The sequence below is a fragment of the Pteropus vampyrus genome, unplaced genomic scaffold (genome assembly GCF_000151845.1).
Source record: "Pteropus vampyrus isolate Shadow unplaced genomic scaffold, Pvam_2.0 Scaffold5, whole genome shotgun sequence".
Lineage (NCBI taxonomy): Eukaryota > Metazoa > Chordata > Mammalia > Chiroptera > Pteropodidae > Pteropus > Pteropus vampyrus.
Window position 1 is genome coordinate 8,221,966 of NW_011888786.1, and position 23,938 is coordinate 8,245,903.

General features: G+C 45.5%; 1 protein-coding gene across 1 annotated transcript in view; it reads right to left on the bottom strand.

Annotated features, from left to right (window-relative positions):
* Window positions 1–3,597: 3,597 nt before the first annotated feature.
* The window catches only part of LGI2 (leucine rich repeat LGI family member 2), a gene marked incomplete at its 5' end in the record, with an annotated part of 30,083 nt that continues 9,742 nt past the window's right edge, over window positions 3,598–23,938 (bottom strand). The window contains 4 exons of the mRNA XM_023533958.1: window positions 3,598–8,957; window positions 15,819–15,983; window positions 22,164–22,333; window positions 22,982–23,053. Coding sequence (XP_023389726.1) covers window positions 8,140–8,957; window positions 15,819–15,983; window positions 22,164–22,333; window positions 22,982–23,053 — 1,225 coding nt within the window. The remainder of the gene's footprint in view (window positions 8,958–15,818; window positions 15,984–22,163; window positions 22,334–22,981; window positions 23,054–23,938) is intronic.

A 23,938-nucleotide genomic window follows, 5' to 3' on the forward strand; every position in this document is an offset into this window, starting at 1 on the left:
TGAAAGAAATTTAAAGTTGACCTGTTTCTTCTTTCAGGACCCCGGAATGACATTATAGTTCATCATATTTGGTACTATTTGATGTGAAAATATAAAACAGCAAATAGAAATCTAGAAAAGGATCGTGGGGAAGAACAGAGATCGACTCCACTGTGTCAGCTCCCATCACCTGCATAAAAGATCCTCTCTCAGCGCTGGAAAATTTTCTTTGTCTTCTGGTCTATTTCATACCAAAAGGATCTTTTCCAAGTGCTTGAAATATATTCCCCTGGTCTCTGTGGATAAATGGCATGTGGACTTAGAAAATAAGGAGCCTGAGCTTCCCAGATCCATTGAAGGATGAAGAAACATTGCCTTGTCTTGAGTTGTTGATGTTAGTGGAGAATAGACTTCTTCTCTACTCCTGGCGCCTCTGCCCACGTGGAGGGGCCCCAGGAACATAACACTCCCGTCATGAACCTGCGGGCTTCACTTTCCACCTGAGACAATGCAGCATGTCCTAACGGGACTGGTGAGTTAGGACAGAGATGGCTCCAGCCCATCTTACCCTCCCTCCTGGTCTGCATGCGGAGAGCAAGCATGTCCCCTGTTCCTCCATACTGTAAGTCTGTGACCAGGTCTATTTCAGGGTTCAGTGTTAGGAAACCCACTTGCCTGTAGATAATAAATCACAGTCGCCAATATAACCTTTATGAACAATAAAGGTGGTATTCTGGCATTTTCCCATTTCTCAGTGGGTGCAGTCTTGGAAGACTAGGGGCTTGTGTCTTAGTCAGTTCGAGCTGCTGTAACAGGATACTATAGACTGGGTGGCTTATAAACAACAGAGATTTATTTCTCGCAGTTCTGGAGACTGGAAGTCCAAGACCAAGGTGCTGGCAGATTAGGTGCCTGGCGAGAGACCCCTTCCTGGCTTGCAGATGAATGCCTTCTCCTTCTATCCTTACAGGACAGAAAGTAGAAAGATAACCTGTGTCTCCTCCTCTTTTTATAAGGGCACTAATCCCATTCCTGTGGGCTCCACCCTCATGACCTACTCACCTCTCACAGGCCCTACCTTCACCTACCATCACGTTGGGGGTTAGACTTCAACAGATGAGTTTTAGGGAGACACGAACATTCAGTCCAGAGCTGCTGGTGACAGATTGAGTATCCAGGCTGGTCTTCAGAGCATTATTATCTTTTTCGGGGTCAGATACAATCCTCAAAACACAGGTAGGAGATTAAGAATGAATCACGCCAGAGCTGAGCAGCAGTGAGCTGGAGCCAGGACAAGTGTCAAGACCGCTATTTTCTTCTGAGTCCCCAACTTTACTTTCATATGCTCTTCAGCTCATGCGATCTACCCTCGAAAGTAAATATGAAGATGATGGAACTAACTAGGCTGGCAACACAACCTAGAATCTCTCAGCCCTGCCACTGAAGATGCTGATCAGGGCTCTGGGTCATTCGTGCATGTGATGGATGGGGTGAGATGAAGATGGAGACCTGAGCAGGTTCCTCTCTGCCCTAACAATTGTTTCTTGCAAGGCGAAGGGAATCAGCAGTGCTTTTTCTCTGGGTTTCTAGCAGACTTCTTGGAGTAGACGTCTGGAATGTATGCAGGAGAATGTTCCTCAGGGCTCACATATAAATCTTAGAAAGTGCTGGGGATTCTGAGGTAGCACTTCTATTACCGTAGGCCTCATTTCCTGTGTTGCTTTGGTTCGTTGTCTGGCTGACGGCAGGAGCGGCTCAGGTTTAAGAAGAGGCTGCCTGGGGCAGTGGCCACAAGAGGTGGGTTTTGTCTAAGGCTTTCAGTCTCAGCTCTGCTACCAATTTGTTGGGAAAAATCATTTGTGCCAATTAGACCCGACTTTGTAAAGAGTTGTCCTGTCTGGGAGGCAGGTAAAAAACCAATTGCAAGAACAGGCGATCAATGAAAGTGACACATTACTTATGCCTCCAATTTTTCTTAGACAGTTAGCCCTCAATTAGCTCTCTGAGAAATAGAGAAAATAAGTGTACTTGCCTTGCTAATAGGCACATGGTCAGGACTGGACAATTTACACAGAGCGTTTTCGTTCCAAGATGTAATGCACCGAGATAGTGGGATTAATGAGCTTCTGACTTGCAAATCTGGAAAAATTCAGTTCTTTTTTTATTCTTCTCCGTAATGGTAAAACAATAATGAAAATGGACGAGGCCCTTTCCCCACTTTATCCTGGTCAAAAGAGTACTCGTCTTGGCCTGAGGTTACCTTTTCTCCTATGAATTTATCATCTATATTCCCAGCTCAAATTCTACTGAAATGCACTGGGCCCAGGTCAGTAGTCGTTTATGGTTGGTATCTATTCTGATCAGCTGGGCATCCGTTCTGTTTGGTTAGTACCTGTGGAGCACACACCCTAAGGTGACCCCTACCCTGTGAGTCGTGTTCTCTACAGTCCCATCTCTTTCAACGAGGGCAGAACCCGTGACCTGCTTCAGACCAATAGAATAGGTCAAAGGAAATGAATATAATATTGCATGTGAACTACAATTAAAAATAAGTTTAAAAAGAAAAATCCACTGCCACACACACACACAGGAAAAAGGAAAGAAAATGAGGCTGCCAGTCCTATAATCTCAAGGAAATAAATTCTACGAACTACCTGAATGAGCTGGAAAGCAGATCCTCTCCTCGTTAAGGCTCCAAATGAGAATGCGATCTGGCTGATACCTTGACTGCAGCCCATGAGACCCTGTGAGCAGGGGATCCCGCTGAGCTGTGGCACGACCCCTGACTCACCAGAGCAGCGAATCCATGAACATGTTTTGTTTAAAGCCATGACATTTGTGGTCACTCGTTACACAGCAGTAGATGAATTCGGTGCACGCTCCACGCCAATAAGTAAATCTCTGGTTATCACCTGTTTCATTCATTGCACAAGGAGCCACATGCTGCTTTGTGATGCACGATGTTACCTAGACCTTGCGTGGTAACTATAGCCTCAGGTAATTATGCCTTTTCTTCTTAACGGGGTTGTAAGTCCCAGGAAGGCAAGAACTCTGTTCTTCTACTTCTTAAAAGGCCCCATGGCACATCGAAGTACTTGGCACACAGTAGGTACACAGCCCTATGCAATTTGAATTTTTGACCCTTCATTTGTCCAGCTAAACTAAATGGGTCTTAAAGACAGAGACATGCAGCAAAGGTTTTCTGAGCACCTACTGTGTACCAGGGTGGACCCCCAAGCACGCAGATAACAAGTCAGAAATCATGCAGTCCAGGTGTTCACGGTTCAGCCCAATGGAAGAGACCTTGCAATCTCATCTTCTTACCACGCAGAATCAGGAGGCACCCTCGAATTCCTATAGTTTCTTTGTCAGTCTGTCCAACGACGATTCCACAGAGCGGGTAGAGAAACTGAAGTTCTTCAGTGACTTGTTGTGACTTTTCAGTTTGCAAGTAGAAGAAGCATAAGGCCCCTGATAACACTCCATTTACCAGGGAGTAAGCTACGAGGATACATGTGCGCACTCTGCCCTTCTTCACAGCCCAGGGCAGGCAGCCCTTCAATTCTGTGACTCAAGTGGACAGAGCCATATTCAAGCAGACCAGAGAGCAACGCCATATTAGGCAGGAATTATGTTTTATTCATAGGTTTACAGAATATATCGAATTAAGAGGCATATCATTTGTTAACTCTATTTACCAAAAAGAGCTAAATATATATTCAGCCTTAAAATGCATTCATTGTAGCTTGCATACGGCAAAATTCACTTTCATATACATATAAACTATTCTTATTTTGCCTATGTTATGCATTGAAAATACATAAAAATGGTACCAAATGGCATATTGGCCTATTTTATCACAGGTCTTATACATTCCTGATAGTCAAAGGGGTTGAATGCAGTTTCCTACTAGAAAAAAGGTAGATTCTGATACAAGCAATGGAATGATGTAAAGCTAAGAGTGTCTCGGTTTACTTCTCAGTAGCTTTCCATGTCATTCTTATTTTAATGACCGTTCTAATTGGTTCTCTTCATTAATAATTGGGATGCTGTCAATTTGTGTAGTCGCGCCACCCTCTACTTGCAAAGGAAATCAATGATGACTTTTTCTTTCCTTCCAGTTTATTTCCATTTTCCCCAAAGCCTTCCCTCCACAACCATCTGCCCTGCTTTTCTGCCCATCCCCTTTACATGTATCCCAAGTCTGGACCATCTCACTCACTGCGTCAACAACCAGATTACTGCATTCTATTCCAGGACGCTGTTTAACAGACTCTTTGGCCACTGCCCACAAAGCTGCAAGTGAGGGACAGATACCTCTGCAGAAGAATCAGGAGCTAGCTAAAAAGATTTTCTTTAGGTGGCATGCAAATAGACTCCCCTCCTGCCAACCTTCAACCACTCTTTCTTTATACCCTGGTCAAAGAAATTTCCATCGTGAGTGTTCTTGGCAGCCAAACCTCCAGCATCCCACGCTGATTTCTTTCCTAAAATATATACAGCCTCTCACTCCGTGGGGAAGAAAAATGCGGCACTGCCATTTCCAGCACGCTCCCCAAAGGCTGAGTGTGGCCGGGAGCAATTCATCATAACTCGTGCATTCAAGTTTTTAGTGTTTCCCTCACAAAACTGTTCTTGTTTATCTTGTGGACATTGTGACATGAACCAGATGCATCTCAACCTTAGCATCCTTTCCATAGCCATGTGAGGGGAGAAACAACCATGCCAGCTAGCAACCCTCTTCAGAAAAGAAAATTATCTGAAGCTTCCAAAAGGCTTTCAAGAGTGGGGCCTTGCATGTAATAGCAGTTCTATGGTGTTTAATTGTTAAATGGACCGGTTGATTGGATGGTGTCTATTCAGCACTATTTTCCTTCTAGCTATGCACATTCTGTTGCATTTTTTATTTTATCTTGAGGTGCTGCTATATTCAAAATCGTGATTACAAAGTCTGGAGGGCACGGCAGTGTCAAAGGAAGAAAATACAAAGCCTGCTATTCAGAAGGGAAGTTCTAGCTTTGACACTCACTACTGGATAATCTCGAAGAGGCAACTGACTTCTATTTTCTTTGTCTATTTCCTTCCCTCTGAAATTAGAATAATGTCGGCCCTCCGATAAACTGAAGAACTATTTATGAACAAAAATGAGATGAACACAAATGTACGCTGAAAAAAAATACAACGCTTTGCTGAAATGCAAGGTGGTCTTATTACCCACTGCTGAAGAACACAGCACCATTTACGCCCAAGGTTTAATTTTAGTCTTCCTAAGAGATCTACCAATGACTCCATGGAGTTTGGGAACAAGTCCTCATTTAAGGCTGTGTGTCTTGGCCACACGGTTATGCAGAGGGACTGAGTCTGGGAGCCTAGCCACAGAGAGTATAAAGAAGAAATAAGCCAAGATGATCAACCCATAGGTGATGGGAAGAAAGACACAATCACAGCCCCCACTAAAGCTATCTCCATGGGGATGGTCCCCATGTCTCTCTGCTTTGGATTTTTGTTGTTGTTTGTTTTTGTCTTACATTATTACTGGAAGAAAGACTTCTTGCACAAATTGTTTAAAACTTGAAGGACTCTTGGGATGGAGCAGTAAGATTCATGAAGCAAAGCTTCCATCTCCTCGTGCCAAAAACATCTACACTCCTTAAGTAAGTCGGCCAGAACAAATATCTCCTCCCTCAGCACAGGGACTCTGCAGAGTGCAGACTCTGGTCTGGTCTAAAAGTTTTTTAAAAGAAAAAGAAAAGAAATCCTGATGGCAGCTGAGTGGATGACCCACCCTCTCACACTCTGTTCCCCTCCCCCCATCACGCTTCAGATCTGTCTTCCATCCTGTCTCATCTGGACTCAGCACTTCCTCTTACTCCTAGCTCCGCACCTTGTGCTGCCTGATTTTCCAGGTTCTAGGCAATGGTTGCCAGCGTGGTGAGTGCACGTGGTTAGCCCCAAACCTCACCCTCACAGCCGAAGCTGAGACATTGGTGCACCACTCCGCAGAGGCCGCCCTGTGAAGATGCCCCAGCCGCCTATCTCTATCTGAGTCGGGAACATCATTTCGACCCTGCACGACTGGTGGGCCTGTCTAAACGCCTCCTACGCTGTTTGCCGAGCACCCGCCCTTCCACCCAGCCTTGTCTGAGGGGTTCCGTGTGCCAGAGAGAATAGCTTGCCCATCTTGACAGCTGGAGGAATAGCAGAGCTGTCCCACTTGTGGCCTCCGATTCTGGGATCTGCGTCAGTTCAAATAAACCAGGAAAGCAAAAGAAGGCAGAAGGAAGAGTGGTTTGTGCCTTAAAAAAGTAAAAACAAACCACTTTTCTCCTGTTTGCTCGGTGCTTCGTAGGAAAGTTTCAAACAACAACATTGCTATGCGCGGATGAGTTTGTCCATTGAAATCCCCGGAGCCCTTGGCCTGCAGTCCCAGAACGTACCCAAGAGCACTGTCGTGACACGGACGCATTGTTCTCTAAGTGCTGTGTGTTGCCTCCATCTGCACTGCTTACCGTCTGGAAACAACAAACGCATTCATATTTGTGGCAAAACATCTACCTACTCATCACTTGTCAAACAATCATTCAAAATAACAATACGGTACAATATGTTTGTGCTACTTTCATGGCTAGAAGAGAAGTTATTGGCTCGCTCTTGGACAGTCACCCCGAAAAGCATTCATATCATATTTTTTAAAGAAAGCCAGCTAACCGGGCAGAACATCCATCTAGAACCTTCCACAAAACCAGATCCCCCACAAGCTTCTTGATGGTCCACACCAGAGAGGCTCATTTTCAAACTGGCCATCTGGTCCCCTGAGTGCAGACCTGGTCTGTGGGATTCAGAGTCTCTGGCTCCAAACTCGGTCCCTACTGATCAGCATGAGACCCCCCCACCTCCACCCCGGCCTGTCTAGGATGAGCCTCCTGGCAGCACGTGGCCCAGTGGAAGCACGTGTGTTTCTCTGCTAAGGACTGAGAAAGGAAGGGGCCTGCCATCCTGAGTTCCAAGTTCTGCAATTTAGTGCCGCAGCAGATCTGGAAGCGCTGTGCTGGCAGCAGCCGTACCAGCAAATCAACGAAGCGGGACTGTTACGTGAATGGGGAGGTAGGCAGGTGGGCAGGCAGGTAGGTTGCTATTCAATTACTTGAAATATTAAGTTGCCCAGAGGGCAAAGACATGCATCAATCAAAGGGCTATCTCTAGGTTTCAAAGAACGTCGAGACTTGTGTAAAGTCCTCTTTGACTCCACAAAATCTTACCTTAAAAGTTCTCACCAGACAGAAATACCGGTTCTATTGCTCTAAAGGATAGAATAAAAAGCACCATTCAGTCTTTGGCCTGTCTGCTGGTTACCCGCACACTCAAAGGATGGGTTCAGAGAAGCAGGTGAGTCATGGAGTGCATCAAACAAGCATCGTTGCTCCGACCTCCACAGGGGCCAGCTTTGAACCACAAGAAGAGGGGAAAACTCGTTTGTCTCACTCCTGGGCCTACAGCCCGTGCTGGACCTAGACACGTGTCAGCAGAATACTGTCTCTGTAGCAGAGGAAGCAATTTGTCAAACATTATTTTGTTGACACACCCATAACAAGCATCCATACGAGCCAATAAAATAGCCAAGGTTCTGCTAGTAAGGGGTGGGGGGCAGGGAGGTTCAGGAAATTGGGATGGCTCAAAATAGCATTGCTGAGTGTTATCAGATTTTTAAACTTATCATCAGCAAATCTTTTCAGCTGACTTTCGCTTTAAGAGTTCTTGCCAAAAAGATTGCTAAAATGGGATGAGAATGGCCCATAGTTCGGTCTTTTTAAAAAGTTTCATTATAAGAGTTGTCCTATCTTATCCTATTTTCTTTCCTCATAAAAAAAAAAAAAAAAGCACATTACTTTCCTAGATAGCAAGAGTTAATACTGTACTCTTTTCTCAGGAATTATAAGCTTGAAGGTATCTTTTTAAGTGGGAGAATGGGCATGTCATGCAGTTAGCCAATAAACGCAATCCCTGATTAAAATGTGAGTTCTAAAAGTCTGAAAACTTCTAACTATTTCCCCAGTGCATTTTTAATGTCAGAGCTCTGAACCTGGCTTCTTTCAAATTTTTTCTTGGTCCTCTCTTCTGAGAGTTAGTGCTAAGTGTCTTTTAAACTCGCCCATCACGCCTTCACAAACTTAAGTCAACAACTATGTGTTCAAAAATCTTTGTTTTCCCTTTGAAACTGGATGCAAAAAAGAAATCTCTCCTGTCAGTGGAGACTGCTGTGAAGGAACGAGGTGCCTGTACATAAATCTCCTTAAATTTTTTGAACAGCTGCTTCTCTTTATCCCACTGGTATATCTGGGAGAATGTATAGTCACTCCCCAGGGCCAGGTAGTGATTCTCTTTAAAAGAAAAAGGTTGCAAGGTCATGGCCCCCCGGGATGGAAGAGCCTGGATCTCCACAAACTGCTTACTGTTCCACCTCATGACCCTGGAGTCCCCGATGAAGCGGGTGAGAGAAAGATAGAGGACATTCTGCATTCGGAAGCTCTTCACAGCCAGCACATCCTCCATGTTGGGGATGTCGCTGTGGGGAACAAACTTCTTGGAACTTTTATTCCACTGGAGGATGATGGGGACCTGGGAGCGGCTGGACAGGATCAGATGTGATTTCCCATCTATGTCCACAAACTCGGCGTCTGTGTCCCTGAACCACTCGTGCAGAGACTGGTACGAGTAGAACCCTTTGCTGTTCCATTTATAAACCGTCGACAGACCTGCTTTCGAGCTGTCTGCGATGACAAAAAACACTTCGTCGTCGATCTGAAACAGCTCGATGTCGTTGGGCTTGGAAATGCGAGAGACTTCTATGTCTTGGAATTTGACAAACTTGGTCCAGCTCTCATCGTATTTGTAGATGTGAGAGCCACCAAAGAGCTGGGCCACCACCACGAAGACTTGGTCGTCGATGAGGATGGCCTTACAACCCACGATGGACTGACCTGTGCTCCAAAAGAAAGGAGAGGGAATTAGAGCAGCCACGGCTAACGATGCTCCTCCATGGTAAAACTGGGACCCCGGGAACTGCTGACGAGAAATGTAAAATGGGGCAGCCGCTATGGCAACCGGTGTGGTGGTTCCTTGAAAAATTAAGCAGAGAATTAGCATTTGATCCAGCAATTCCAATTCTGGCTCCTTGCCCAAAAGAATTGAAAGCAGGGTCTCAAAGAGATATTTGTACATCCGTGTTCACAGCAGCACTATTCACAATAGCCAAAAGGTGGAAGCAACCCCAGCATCCATTGATGGATGAATGAATAAACGAATGTGCTATGCACGTACATTGGCATATTGTTCAGCCTTAAAAAAGAAGAAAATTCTAATCTATGCTACAACATGGATGAATGTTGAGGACATTAGCGAGTCACAGATAAATACTGTATGATTCCACTTACATGAGGTACCTACGTAGTCAATTCATTAGGACAGAAAGTAGAAGGCGGCTGCCTGGGTCTGGGAGGAGGGGGAAATGGAGAGTTGCTGTTTAATGGGTATAGATTTTCAATTTTTCCCATAATTTAAAAAAATGTGAAACCTTTTTAATAAATTGTGCCTCCATAGAAATAGGTAAGCGCTAGTCACCCGGGCTTCTGCATCTTAAGAGACAGACGTACAATTCAGAAAATTCACTAACACGCCAAATGAACTTCAGGCTATTTAAAAAAAGTATTTCCCAACTCCATAGGGCGGGATGAGGCAATCAAATGGGGCTTCTTCTTTTGGGTGGGAGCGTAAAAAGGTAGGAGTCAGGTCTCAGAGGCACGAGGAAAAAACTTTCATAAGGGCTCTCAAAGACATCTGATGACCAGCGCCAAAGGAAACCAAGACAGAACAGTGTTGAACCTTGTGACTCTAAACCGGGTGGCCAGGGTTCCAAACGCAGCCCCACACCCAAAAAGCTTCCTGGCCCTGAGGTTAACTCAACTCTGTGTGCTCAGGCTCCTTGTCTATGAAATAAGTCTAAGGCTGCTGCCAGCACTAACCTCACAGGGCAACTGTAAAGACTAAATGAGAAATTTCATGGCTAGGGTTTTTACTACTGAGTCCCCGTACACAGGAAGTAGTCGATAACTAGTAGTCATCATTATTAGATCACTGAAGCCATTGTCCTGATAATCAACAGACTTAGCCCCTTTACAGACTGCCCACTGCATAAATCCCATAGAAGAAGCAATGATTTGAATGATTTAGCTCAGGCAGCACAAAACGAGAACTCTGCAGGAAAAGGGGAACGTTTTCAGTAGTGACTCCCCCAAAGGTCAGGATCACCTCCTACCATCCCCTCCCGCTTGATTTCAGATCCCCAGACCCTCCCCCAACTTCGCCATTCCAGCCAGCAAGAAATAGTACCACCCACATCTCGAAAAGTGTTGACCCCTCCATCAGGATCATTCAATGAAAAGTTATTTCTTTCTTCTAATTTTCCAGGCAATTTGGACCAAAGCGCATTTGGTCTATAAATGACAAGGCTAATGACCCCATTTCTATCCTTGGTAAGGACTCTGGGGGCAGCAATAGGTGGTTCTCAGGGTGGTATTGACTTCTCTTTCACTGATCTGGCCCTCTTGCAATAACCTGGTCCCTTTCCTTTGTTTAAAACTAATTATTACATTTTTTTTTCTAAATCTACAAGTTTTAAATGTTCACCAAAGCAAATTTTTAAAATAATAATAGGCAACACTTGTAAAGTGTGTACTATGACCAGACACTATACTGAACACTCTGCATGTATTTTCCCTCATTTAATCCTTATGACAAGCAGACGAGGCGTGGATTATTATTATCATGGTCCGCATCTTATAAAGGGTAAAACTGAGGCACAGAGAAAGTAAGTAACTCGTGCACGTCTCATAGCTAGTATGTGGTGGAGCCTGGGAGCCCACCCAGTCCAGGTAGTCTTGCTCCAGGCTGCTCTCCACCACCAATGTACCAAAAAGCACAAAGAAGAAAATCAAAATCGTTTATACCGCAAATGCTGAAATGATACTATCTCGACATATTTCTGTAGTTGTCCATTTATGCTCTTATTCGAACACACTTGTTAAAAATAAATTTGAGCTTATAATGTACACAGGCTTTTTATCACCTACTTGTTTACACTCGACTACCATGTCGTGAACACTTTCCACGTTGCTTTATCTTCTATAACTAGCTTTTTTTAATACCACACAGTGTTTCACTGCGTGGATGCACCGCAGTTTATTTAACTAATCTCCTATTGTTGGACACTGCGGTTATTTCCAGCTTTTCATTATTGTAAGTAACATGCTTCCTCGTAGAGAAATCTTATTTTGAAAACCATCTGGCAGCGTTCTTAAATGTTTGCTGACTCAAACACTACACACATTTTTAAGGCTTCTGGGTTTAAACCAGCAAACTGCTCTTCGAAAGCTGCACTGACTCCCACCCTGTCAACACAAGCTGAGAGTACATGCTCCTGGTCCCCCTCTCGAACTACCTGGTCACAGAGGTCCTTGCTGCCCAGAGTGTCCTACAGGTCTGCCTGTCTCAGCTGAGGGGCTGTGAGAGACGGAAAGAACACCTTTCTGGAGATGCTCCATAACACTTCTGTCCAGGTAATCACTGTGAGCCTATGGAGTTGTCTGTAGCAGCAGAGGTCATGTGTGTGTGTGTGTGTGCGCATGTGTGTGTGTGTGCGCGTGTGCGTGTGTGTTTTCATATAGAAAATTGATTAGAGGCTGGACCCTAGTTTGTTTACAGAAATCAAAAGGAAAACAAAATAAGCTAAAACAAGGTGAGCTAAGAAAATACATGGAAAGAAAAGGGTGTGAGGAGTAGAGCCTTGGGGTGAACATGACCATGGGTTTCTCTCCCCCTCTAGAAGATGATGGAGAGCTGCAGTTGTCCCTTTGGCACCATGCCCGCCGAGGTCACAAGGGAGAAGCAGGTGCCACTCCCATTCCTTGCAAGCCCAGTCTCGCAGGGTAAAGATTGAGAAAACCTGTGCCTTGCCGACTCTGGGATCGCCCTGTGATCAAACCAGGTGACAGATGAGGCATGCACAGCCCCCTGAGGGGAGAATGGCCCACGTTTACCTCGGTCTTGTTCAAGGCCAGCGGTTCCGTGCTGTTCCCTCACGTATGCATCTGTCATCTGCCCTGCGCCTGCATGATGCAGCTCTGTCCTTCAGGCCCTGCCAAAGTCCAGCTGGCTGTGCTCCCTCCGTCACCAAGCGGTCCTCCTAATTCTGGCCCCGCCCTCTCCCCTGCCCCACGTAGGCCCTTCTCTGCTGCTCCCTGCCATTCCCTACGCTTACGAACACTGCGGAGAGATTTTAATTGAAATCGACGAGTTAGGGTCTGTGGGGGAGGGAGACCTGCTCCTATTTTTTTTTCACTATAAAGTGGAGATAATAATATACATGTTATGAGGCTGTTATGTGGTTTACGAGAGAAAAGGCGTATACATCACTGAGTACATAAGTGTTAGCTGCCTTCTTTTGAGTGAAGAATTGTATTTCAATGAATGTGATTTGTGTTTAATGGAAATTCATGTACTAAGGGAGCACAGAAGACAAATACTTCATGCCAATCAGGTCATCAAGGAATGCTTCCTGTAAGAGGCTGCATTTGAGCCTGGAGACCCAGGTGAAGGGAGAAATATAAGAAAGCGAGGTGATTGAATTGTAAAATGTGATCAGAAATCAGCAACAGATGACAGAAAAAGGGAGACAGATATTAGGCAGGCATGTTGGGCCCCCGCTATATGGATTTGCATGATATGTGGAATTCATGAATTAAGGTTAAAAGATCTGAAGCTAGTAGCGTCCTCTAGTGGTGGTAGCAAGGAATGGTAACCAAATGTCTATTTTTATCCCCAATCGATACCCAACATTCCTTGAGGATTTACTATATGCCAGGCACTGTGCTATGCGTTATACACATCACCCCTGGGCCCATGGGCCCAATACGATGATGGCCCCATGTTACAGATGAGAGGCACTCATGGAAGTTAAATCGTCTATCAAAAACTAATGCGATGTCGGAGTTCATTTCTTGGGCTTGGCTGTAAAGAGTATCCTGTGGGCTTCACATCCGACTGCTCATCTCTCAAAGATTCAGACTTTGAGACCGAGGGGCCCAAGATTCCCTGGAAACTAGCATGGTCCACACCTGGCTCTGGCCATACCCACTCTGACCTCGCTGACCACTTCCCACCTGTGGCCTCGGCCAGGTCCGGGCCAACAGCACCTGCCGGAATTCTTGCAGCCGCCTCTGAACTAGTAGCTCTGCTTCTGCCTCTGTTCCTCCTCCTGCACAGGCAGCTGGACACAATCCAGCACACCCTGGGCCCGGCACTGCCTCTTCCTGTGCAGCCCTGTGCCCTCTGTGCCAAACCTCTTAAGGCGTTACAGAGCCCTCGGTGTAAAAGCCCAGGTCCTTTGTAGGACCTCCAAGGCCCCGCCATCAGCCCTTCTTTCCTCTCTGACTTTGTCTCCTGTAATTCTCACCTGGATCGTTTTGCCCCTGGACTATCCAAACAGGAAACGATATCTCCCGCCTCTGGACCTTTACACTGCTGTTCCCTCTGCCGGGAACGCTCTTCCCCAGCTCTCCATGGGGATCCAGCCCTCATGTTCCCTTGTTTAATGAGGCCTTTACCAGGAACTATCTATAATTTCAACCCCCCACACCCAGCCCTTCAAAGCTTCCTTCCCCACCTTTTTCTCCCTCCCCAGCATGCTGCTATCTAAGTGTTACGTGGATTACAACTATTTATCTTCATTATCTCTCTCTCTCTTATCATCACGTAAACTCCTTGAGGGAGAAGGTTTTCCTCTGGCTTGTTTATTGCTATGGTCTCAGTACCTAGACTGTGTCTGGCTCAGAGCAAGTGCCTAAGAAATCTTTGTGAATGAGTGAATTAATTGATTGATGAACTCGGGCATGCTACCAGCTGCAGGTGGAGGGTAGTGCCAAACCTTCCCACCAAGGTCAACCTGGGAGAGAGAAGGGGTGGGATACCACAGGGACAGACTCAGGGCTCTGCCTCAGAATTCACAGAGCAGTGACTCTCCACGCCTGCACCTTGATGTCTTCATCTGTAAAGGTGTAGGAAGGAAGTCGGCATGAAGAACTGTCTGTTCTGCGCCTGGTACTCATTGACTCCTCACAACATCCACGTGAGGGACATTGGCTGCCCATCCGACAGATGAAGAAACTGAGCCTCCGGGGCCACCGTTACTTCCTAGCACACGGCAGAGTCAGGAGTAGGATCCACACTGGTCAGTTTTCAAAACCTAAGCTCTTTATAGTCTGTACGCCAGCTCTCCCTTGAACAGAGAGCTTCTGTCCTTTACCTACGGGCACACAACTTACAATAATACCTCCAGCAGCGGCTGTCAGTTTCCAATGAGACAAACCAGCACCTAGCACCTCACCAGCCTGCAACCAGCATTGGCAATAAGCACTGGAATCGAAACTCCCCGCATGAGAGCAAAGCTTCGCTTTGCTCCCACCTCCCACCATGGGGAGAAGGCAGAGGGGCCAGCTCATTCACCACTCACTTATCTTCCAAGTCAGGAAAAAGAGGATGCAAAAAACCGTAGGGAGTGAGTCCCTCTCTCGCCTCCCTTTACCCTTTGACGTGGACTGGGCTTAGGGCGCTAAGGCCTCAGCTTCCCTCGATAGGTTCACCTGCGCAGCTCTGTGCTGAATCTGCACTTGGACGAGTGGGGAAATGTGAGCTCAGCACGAGACAGCCAGATGGCCCGATAGCAACGTGGCTCATCTGAAATGGCATCTTCGTGGCATCTGCACGTGCGTCTCACAGACCTCTCAGGGCTGCGAGATGAGGCTCATTAGCAGCTCTGCTCCCCGAGGGCAGAGATGACACCCCCTGCCTCCCTACGTCCCTGCACCTGCTGAGAAGCCACTTTGTGCCAATTCCTAGGAGCCTCCCCATCCGGAAATTCTACCCAGATACTCTGCTTCTCTGCTTCTCGCTGCCACAGCAGAATGCTGCTCTGACTCCGAGTCAGGAGCCACTAAAGGAAATCCTCTCAGGGGCTAACAGGCCGTCGTGTGCTGTTTATAAAGTTAGTATGATTATCAGATTGCACATGATAAATGAGAAGTCTTTGAAAGATCATTTCGAATTTATCCACTTGTTTAAAAAGCAAGTAAACCATCCATTTTTAGTAACACTAAGACACTCTAATCCCCTGCTAGCGGTGAAAGAAGCATTAACTAAGTCTTATCCCAAAGGCCTGAATTTAGAGTCATTTATTCTTATTTTGTTTGTACCATTAAAAGGAAGCAGTGATCACCAGGACCTGGCAAGGGGGCAGCAGGAACAGCTAGAGAGTGCACCTGTGTGTCTGCGTGGTGCATGTGTATATGTGTGCATGCATGTGTGTGTCCATGTGTGTGTCCGCATGTGTGCATGAGCACACACACTCGCATGTGTATACAATAGCATATTAGTCAACAGTCAACTTAACAAAAGTCAAAGGAATCACTTAGCTGCTACAGAGCTGGTGCCGCCTTAGGCCGCCATAACTGCTCAAGATCAAGGGGTCCTCGGGTGACTTGTCACCACCCTGGGAAAATGCCTCCCACTACGTGCAACCCATCACCCTCTCCTTTTCACCGACACCACCTGAGGTTCCTGTTCTCATCGTAACCGACCATGTTGAGAAACAGCCAGAGAGATGAGGGCGGGCTGGAATGTGTTCCCCAAATCTAACCGCGTCAGAGAGCAAGCGGTCCCTCGGCACGGCAGAGAACGCTTCTCCTCTCACTGAAACTGGGCCAGTGCATCCGTTTAAAGACACAACACACCTGTTATGTTGTCATAGCTCCGGAAATTCATTTCGATGTGGTCCCACTCCAGGACCATACAGTTCTCCATGCTGGGCTGGGCGATGGCCACATACACGTCATTCTTGGAGTTGAACGTATCCACCGAAACCGACTGGTAGGGCAAGGTCTGATGAACCACAAAATCTGGGAGTGGGTGTTTAAAAAAGAAAAACACCTCATGAGATCCTCTGTGGGAATTATTAGCCACCATCACCCTTCCATCTTTTCTATTACCGGCTCTAACGAGTACGGGGAGGAGGGAGGACAGGGGAGAAGCAACGCGAACATCGTAGCGTGTCTGAGTTTGGGAGATCTCAGCCGGCTCTGGCTTGCACAGGACGACTGCACTGAACACGCAGCTTCTAACACAGCGTCTTTGAGATAAAGAGCTCACAAGTTCGGCTAAAGGATCTCCACGTTTTAAACAAATTTGGGGAGACTTGGCTTTCGAAAAGACAAGACGAGACAGAAAGAACGCCACAGAGCAACGTTCCTGAAACTATCATGAAAATATCTCTGAGGAGAAGGGCTGCCGTGGGAAAATTCGTTTGGGAAACGGCGGTTTTCGAGCCCTCTCCGAAGGGCTCAGGCAGCAAAGAAGCCTGTTCAGTGTCGTTTGCTGTGGTGCTTCTCATGCTTATCTGAGAATGCGATCCTTTCATCACCTGTCAGCACACTCCCCAGCTCTGCATGACCTAGGTGGGGAAATTGCCACAGTACGTTCAGAATGAAGCCAACTCCCCAAACGGCACGCTGCACGTTTGGAAACGAAACCGAACCCTCCGATACGGTCCCGGAGGTTTATAAAGCCCACCGTGCAGGGAAGTTAACCTGAGTATGCTTACGGGTTACTGGACGCGGTGCAGAGTACGGAACGGCTACGCCCGGGGTCCGGGCAGCGCTCTGCAACTCGGCGGGCACTTACGGGAGATCTATTGGATTCTCAAGCAGCATGGAGCCCATCTGATTTGAGCATGTGTTCTGCTCCTACGTTTAATGGTAAGTCAATACTCCTCGCCCACATCGCTCCCCCGAGCTACGACTGACTCACTGTAATAAATCTTGGTAGGGAATGTGCAATTTTACCAAGTTATAGGGCGAGGATGCTCTCGGATGCAAGAATGGTTATAGCGTGTGGGGTAGCAGGAGAACCAATGAAGAAAGAAAAGAAAATGCTAATAACGTTTAAGGAAAGGTATGTTTTTGGACAGAGACCCTTCAATGTGCTCTGCTTCTTGGCAGGCTAAACGTGCCCAGCCAGGGTAGAGCAACGGTGGACGTCTAGCAAAGGAAAGTTGTTCCTATGAGAAAATCCTGGCTTTGCCCATCTCTTCTCCATCCAGGCCTCGGTGGTCACCCCTCAAGTCCCACCTCACCGGCCCAACTCACAGGACCCTCCCTGACACGCTGGACCATAACGGAGCACTGTGGTTTGTCTCTTAATAGTCACGACGCCCGAATCTCCAAAAAACAGAGTCAGATTTGGAGAAATGAGAGAGATCCTCGAGCTTCGAGTCATTTTACGGAGCCGGAAGCTGAAGGCCAGCAAAAGTGCGTGTCTGGCCATGGCCACACAGCCAGCGTGGTGTGTCCTGAACAAAGCGAGTGCTTCCTAAGGTCTGGCCTACGTCTCATATTCCCAGAGTCCCCATAACACAAACCCACAGCAGTCACTCAAGAAAAAACTCTGACTCAGCAGCCTCATAAAGCTGTCACATGAGAAATGCAATAAAGGGGCAGGTCACTCGGCCGTGGGCAATGAGTGACAGAGCAAAAGGAATGGAGGCGGGACAGGAGGCGAGAGCCGCTGAGCAAGCGCTGCGGTGGGAAGAGAGGGGCAGGGGCAGGAAAAGCAGGTGACGGGCAGGGGACAGGGGAAGGGGGTAGAGCTGAGGCAGTGAGGACGCCAGAAAGAGCACTATGCTCCGAGTCAGACTGCCCGAGGCCACTTCCTGTACTTGAGACCCTGAGCTGTGCACTTCCCCTTACGAGGCCTCAGTTTGCTTATCCACAGTATGGGGGCAATGACACCTCCCAAGCCTAATGGCAGGGACACATTGTGTCATGCTGACGGAAAGGCTTAGCACATAGTAGGTGCTTGATAAATACGGACTTGAGGTCTGAGAAAGGACAGTCCACTTCCTCTGCTCTGGCCACCACTGGGCTGTCACTTGTGGGGGAGGGGTTGTCCATGTTAATGGCATCTAAGATAAGATACCAGAGCTGTGACTCCACCTTCTTGCTAGTGGAAGTTACTTAACCTCTCTCTGCCTCAGTTTCCTCATTGTATGTTATGATTCATACTCACTTAAAACTGTACCTAGCGCAAAGTTAGTGCTCCACACGTTAACTTTCAGAGTAGTCCCTCCCTGTGTACAGCAGGTGCTTCATAAATGCTTGCTGGCTTAATGAGTGTGGGAGGGCTGAATGAATGATGCTTGCAGGTACAGGGAAAAGGGGGAGAAGCGAAAAGGAGGCTGCCTCTGTACCCCGACAACAGTAAGGAGTGGCCGAGGGACAGTGAGGACAGGCGGGGATAGTAGGCACGGTACCCTCTCCCGTACCCTGCAGGGAGTGGACCATCCAGAAGGTGAAACAGACTAGGCTTCGGGTTTTCGCCTGCACTTGTAGCTCCACGGGCAAAACACTTGAGCCTCAGTGTCCTCCTGAGTAAAATGGAGGTGACAACTATTTCATAAGACTGGGCACGTCAGTGTTAGCATAGACCTGGTCTATGGTAATCCCCCCCGCAGTTATATGTGCAACTATGTAGTTACACGATTAGATACAGTGACAATGATAGTATTGTGCTGCCTGCGTGAAGACTTGGGGGAGAGTCACAACAGCTTCCTAGCCCCGCCCCTCTACTAACACCCCCAAAATACCGGCGTTGATCAGTCAAAGACCGAGAGAGAAAAACTCAACCTCGGTTCTTTCCGGTCGGCACTGGCAGACCAGCGTAGAAGCCAGAAAGCGCTGGCTGACGACACAAGGCTCCGAGGGCTCTGTGTCCACGTGTAGATACATGGGCGAAGGGACACGGTAGCAGTCTGCTTCCGCTCCCTTCTCCAGAGTTAGAAAAGGACTCGGAGAATACAGCTGCGTTCCTTTCATTACAACCGAGACGGCTATAAATATCTCTCACATCCGGTGGCATTCGTCTAACCCAAGTCTGCAGAAGGTTCCAAACACGTCTGTGATGCCCGTGACTCATTCTAGTCGTCTCCCAACTGCACTCTGAATTCTCAGAAACATGAGTATCCGCTTAAAAACGCAGGTCATTTCAAGTGCAGATCAAAGAGTCAGGTTTTTTTTTTTTAATTAAAGAATCTCAGAACGAAAAGGAGTTGCCAGAATGGAGAGCATTTTACAAAGCTAGCCTTTAACGGCCTGATTTTCATTTATTTCCCCAAAACATTGGTTTCATCTTATTTTCTATTTACTGAGTATCCGGCACAACACAGACTGTTAAGTCATTTGAGTTATAAAGCTAATTCTTAATAGGAGACCCCTTCTCCCCTCCACCACCACCACCCCCCCAAAAAAAAGGAAGAGGAAGAGAAGAAATGGGCGAAAGAAAATGATTGATACATATGTTTATATGTACGGGCTGGGGGGCGGGGGTGGGCGGAGGTAACTCAGGAATTTAAACGTCTTCTTCCAGCCCCATCTTAATGTAGCTTCCAGCAACGGCAAAAGCACATTCATTGTGGAAAGATCTCAGAGGATACACATGTTGATAGGACATCAATTTACTAGTGTTTAAGTATTGTTGGTATTCTCTGCAAAGACACTGCCACTGCCATTCACACAGGATTAAGTTCATGATGTCAGTGGGACTCTTCCAATTTAGGCATGGCTCCCACTGGAATCAACAGATTTTTACACAGCTATTTATAGCCCTTGCAGAAAATAAATTATACATGATGCCAACCCTATTGGGAGAGAAACTGCACATTAATGCATTATTTCTCTTTGCATTTTCATCAGCCCTGAAATAGGGACGCTAAACAGGACCATTAGGATGCAAAATTTTCTCCCTCTAAGGAATTTAGTGAATTATCCACCTAACACGGGGAATCATGAGCAGGTAGCAGGGATTTCTGAGGTGGTTAAAAATAGACTGGAGGAGGAGGGTTGTGGAAGGATTGTGATTAATCCAGAGAGCTAAAACAGTCCAGGGGTGGCTTCGTGGTGTTAATTACACCCCTGAGCCCGGAGCGGGATGGTAATAGTACCCTCCTCTCCCAGGAAGAACAGCATCTGCTTCTCCTTCCTCTACCTGAAGAACTTACTTTTCTCCTGAGAATCTGAGCTAAGAGGAAAACGGTGCACTCAGAAAACACGCTTCTTCTTTTCTGAGGCAAGGAGATGATAACAGTACCATGGCTCTCAGACCTGGGCTCTCCATCTTCCATCCCTCCTCACGTATTTCCTCCCCAGCCTTTAATAAAGCACCAGAGGATGAGGCTTGAGCTGAGCAGAAAGTAGGAACTCAAAAAAACTCGTAACTGATCAGCCTAAATTCTTACGAGACAGGGACTATATTTGGAGGCAGGTCACAACTTGCTGGCTCCATTTTCTTCATAATGGAAGAAACTGGAAGCAAGAGTCAATTCGTCCATAAATCTTAAAGGGACAAAACAATAGCAAAGACAGAATCATCATCTCCTTGCTACCAAGGAAGACTGCTGACTTCCTAAATTTTAATAGGAAGCTTTTGAGCCAAGACGTATATAAGAGAGAGTGTACCCTACAGCATTGGGGGCTCACACTTCCCCATGGATTCTGGCTTCAGGGCGGATTTCAGAACCTGGCTACCTGGGTTGCAAGCCCGCTCCATTCCTCCCACAATTCTCAGAGCCCGGATCATTCGCATAACCACCCACAGGGCTCCAAGGTCAGAAATCACGTTTTGTCATATAAATTATCCCCAGTTCCCCCAAGGCCCTCTCTAGCCCATGTCATTTCTCGCCCAGATTGGCAAACCTTTTACACATTATGGCCAGGTGTGAACAGAACAATGGAAAAACTGCTAACTTCACTTTTAAAGGTTCAAGAACTCTCCAGAAAACTAGAGAGAGACAGAGAGGCACCCCAGGGAGCTTTGGCTTAGCATTTCGTACCAATGGCCTTGAATGCCACCTTTTGGCGCAAATGTCATTGACTATGACCTCTGATTTATTGCACTGCTCTGCAATACAATAAATCACCTGCTAGTGGCCTCGCTGGCTAAAGGGTACCTGCCAATTACACAGCTGAATGAGCTCCTGTTCAGCGATGAAAGACAAGGTCACTTCCATAAGATCCCAGGTTTTCTCTCAGATCTGTAGGGTCCCTTATTTACAAAGATAGATAGAAATAATTTTTACTTTGTGAGTTTTTGTTTATTTTGTTTGGAGGGCAGCAGCAGGACTGGCCTAAATGTGATATTTTGCTTTTGTCTTTTGAGTTTATGAAATTCTTTCCAAAGTTCTTATTCCTGCTGCTCCTACTGACATGCCTCGAGGCTCTGTACATATCAACATCTGAACTTAAACGTTTATTTTTTGTAAGTCTGATAAGCAGGTTTCATACCGTGGATTGATCCACTCGCCTTTAAAATCTGGCTTTAGAAGCTATGAAAACTCCATCTAAGACGTTCATATGGAGACACTCACCTGCTCTCTATAAGATCCGTAGAGAGCTGAGGCAGTTAGCATTTAATTTTATCTCTTAGCCTGAAAAAACGTATAAACTGAAACCTTGAGGAGGGCCCTTGAAAACAAAATCAAACTTTCTTTACATTTTTCCCTCAATGTGCGTTTTTTCTTCTGACAATTAATTGTTAACTTATATTTCCATTTTGCCATTGCTTATAACTTATCTCTTTTTACATGGAATTATGAAAGCAATTTATAGATTGTAAAGTCTGGTATTTATTAGTTAAATTTTCAATAAACTTCAGTATTCAATCAAGAGAACAATAATTTAGGCTTCTCTGTGCTGGCTCTGCACTGGAAACCCAAGCTGATTTGAAATGTTCTCATGCCAAATTCACTAGTTTATACTTTGACCTTTAAAAAAAATCTTTAGAGAAATTTGAATTTTGTAAAGACTCAAAAAGAATCAAAATTAAAGCCAGTGTCGTTAACGAAAATCTGAACTGTGGAGATATTTTTCTTACAGATCAATTTATATCTTTTAGAAGGCTTAAACTTTGTCTATAATAATTTTCATACAAAAAATTTATACCCACTTTTCTCTACTCCCTGTTGACAATCTAAAAGAAAAACAATGGGAATATTCTAAATAACAATATTTAATGATAGAGGTTCTGAATACCTGTAGTTGTGCATTCGTAGTCAAAGCTTGTCACATCATTTAGCTTCTTTTCCTGGTATTCTGGTGGACCGATACACAGCACATCAGAAACGGTGGAATTTGTCATCTTCAGCCACAAATACAACCACTTAGCTTTGCAGTCACATTCAAATTTATTGCCCCTTAAATCTCTAAATACACAAACAGAGACACAGACATGCCTGAAACGTTTTGGCAATAATATGAGATTCTAGAATTATTAACATCTTGATATATTTAATACCTCCAAAAAATGGAATTTTAAAAAAATTTTGTATTCATATATCTTATTTCTCGTACATATCACTGACTTTATTTAATAATCTTCACTGCTTCTGATGTTAACTGTATGGCCTACAGAGAGCTCTCAGAGCTAACATATCATCATTTTTCCTAACTCTCTTGAAACTGTCACCATGTCGTGCTAGAAATGAGGGAAAGACGACAGAAGTACCACCCAACATAGGTTCTCGCAAACAAGAATAGGACATTATAGGAAGACGGTTTTCACAAACACAATCGAAACTTTAAGATCTTGTTAAACTATGTCCAATAAGAAGTGACAAACACAAGAAGATAAAGCAGATGGATACGCTATCTGAAGGAAAGAGATAGCCAAATGCTACAAAGTATATTCTCAAACAGCAAAACCAAACACAGTACAAACTATAGGCACCACTTTACCATAGATTTTTAGCTATTATCAAAAAGAAATGCAGTAAAGGAGTAGAGGGCCTTTAAAGACATGATTAACTGGGGCACAGTGACAAGCAGACATAAACTTGATTTTCATTACTTACAGTTCAATCAGAGAGTCTAAATCACTGAAGACATCCCTTGGGAGTGCTTTTATGTGGTTATTGGCCAAAGAACTAGAACAAGAAAGCAACATTTTAATGTGGTTATTATCTTCATGCCCTGTTACTCTGAAGTCCCTTAAATAAAGCTAATGATTTAAAACAGAGCTCTAAACCTCTTCAGCACAATGTGGTTCAATTTCTGGCTTTTTTCATCGATACTGAGATAAAGAAATGTGTTTAGTTAGACAAAGATAATAATATAAATGCTGGACTACATCGTAAGGTTTTTGTTTTGTTTTTAAAACAAGCATCTGTTAAGCTCTTGATATACATTTGTTAAATCTCAGATGACATCTCATGTTTCTCAGGATAAAAGCCAATGTCCGTTTGATAGCATGAAAGACCATTCTCTAGTTTACCTGCATGCCCGCCTACCTGTGAGATCACATCTTGACCACCGGCCTCTGTTATTCCTCCAACAGGAAAGGCACAGTCGCACCTCAAAGCTTCTGAACTTCTGAACTTGCTGTTCACCTGCCTGGAATGCTCCTCCCGCAGATGCCCACATAGTTCACTCCATCACCTCCTTTACCTCTCAACTATCACTACCTTCCCTAACCTTTACACAGCTCCCTTCCCTGCTCTGTTCTTCACCGCATGATGGTTACTTAGCATACTATATATTTTATTTATCTATTTGATTATCGACTGTGTATTTTCCTTATACATAACCAACATAAGGACAGGGACTCTTGTCTGTCCACATCTGTATCCTCAGCTCCTAAGACAGTGCCTGGAATATAGGAAGTACTCAGTAAATCTTTGTTGAATGACTAAATTATGCACTAAAATGAAAACGGTTAAAAAAAAAAAAAAGATGTACAGTCTCGTCCCATGAAGTTCCCTAAAGGTCCGTCAAAGTGAGTTCTATTTCTTACGATTCTTAGAAAGGATTCA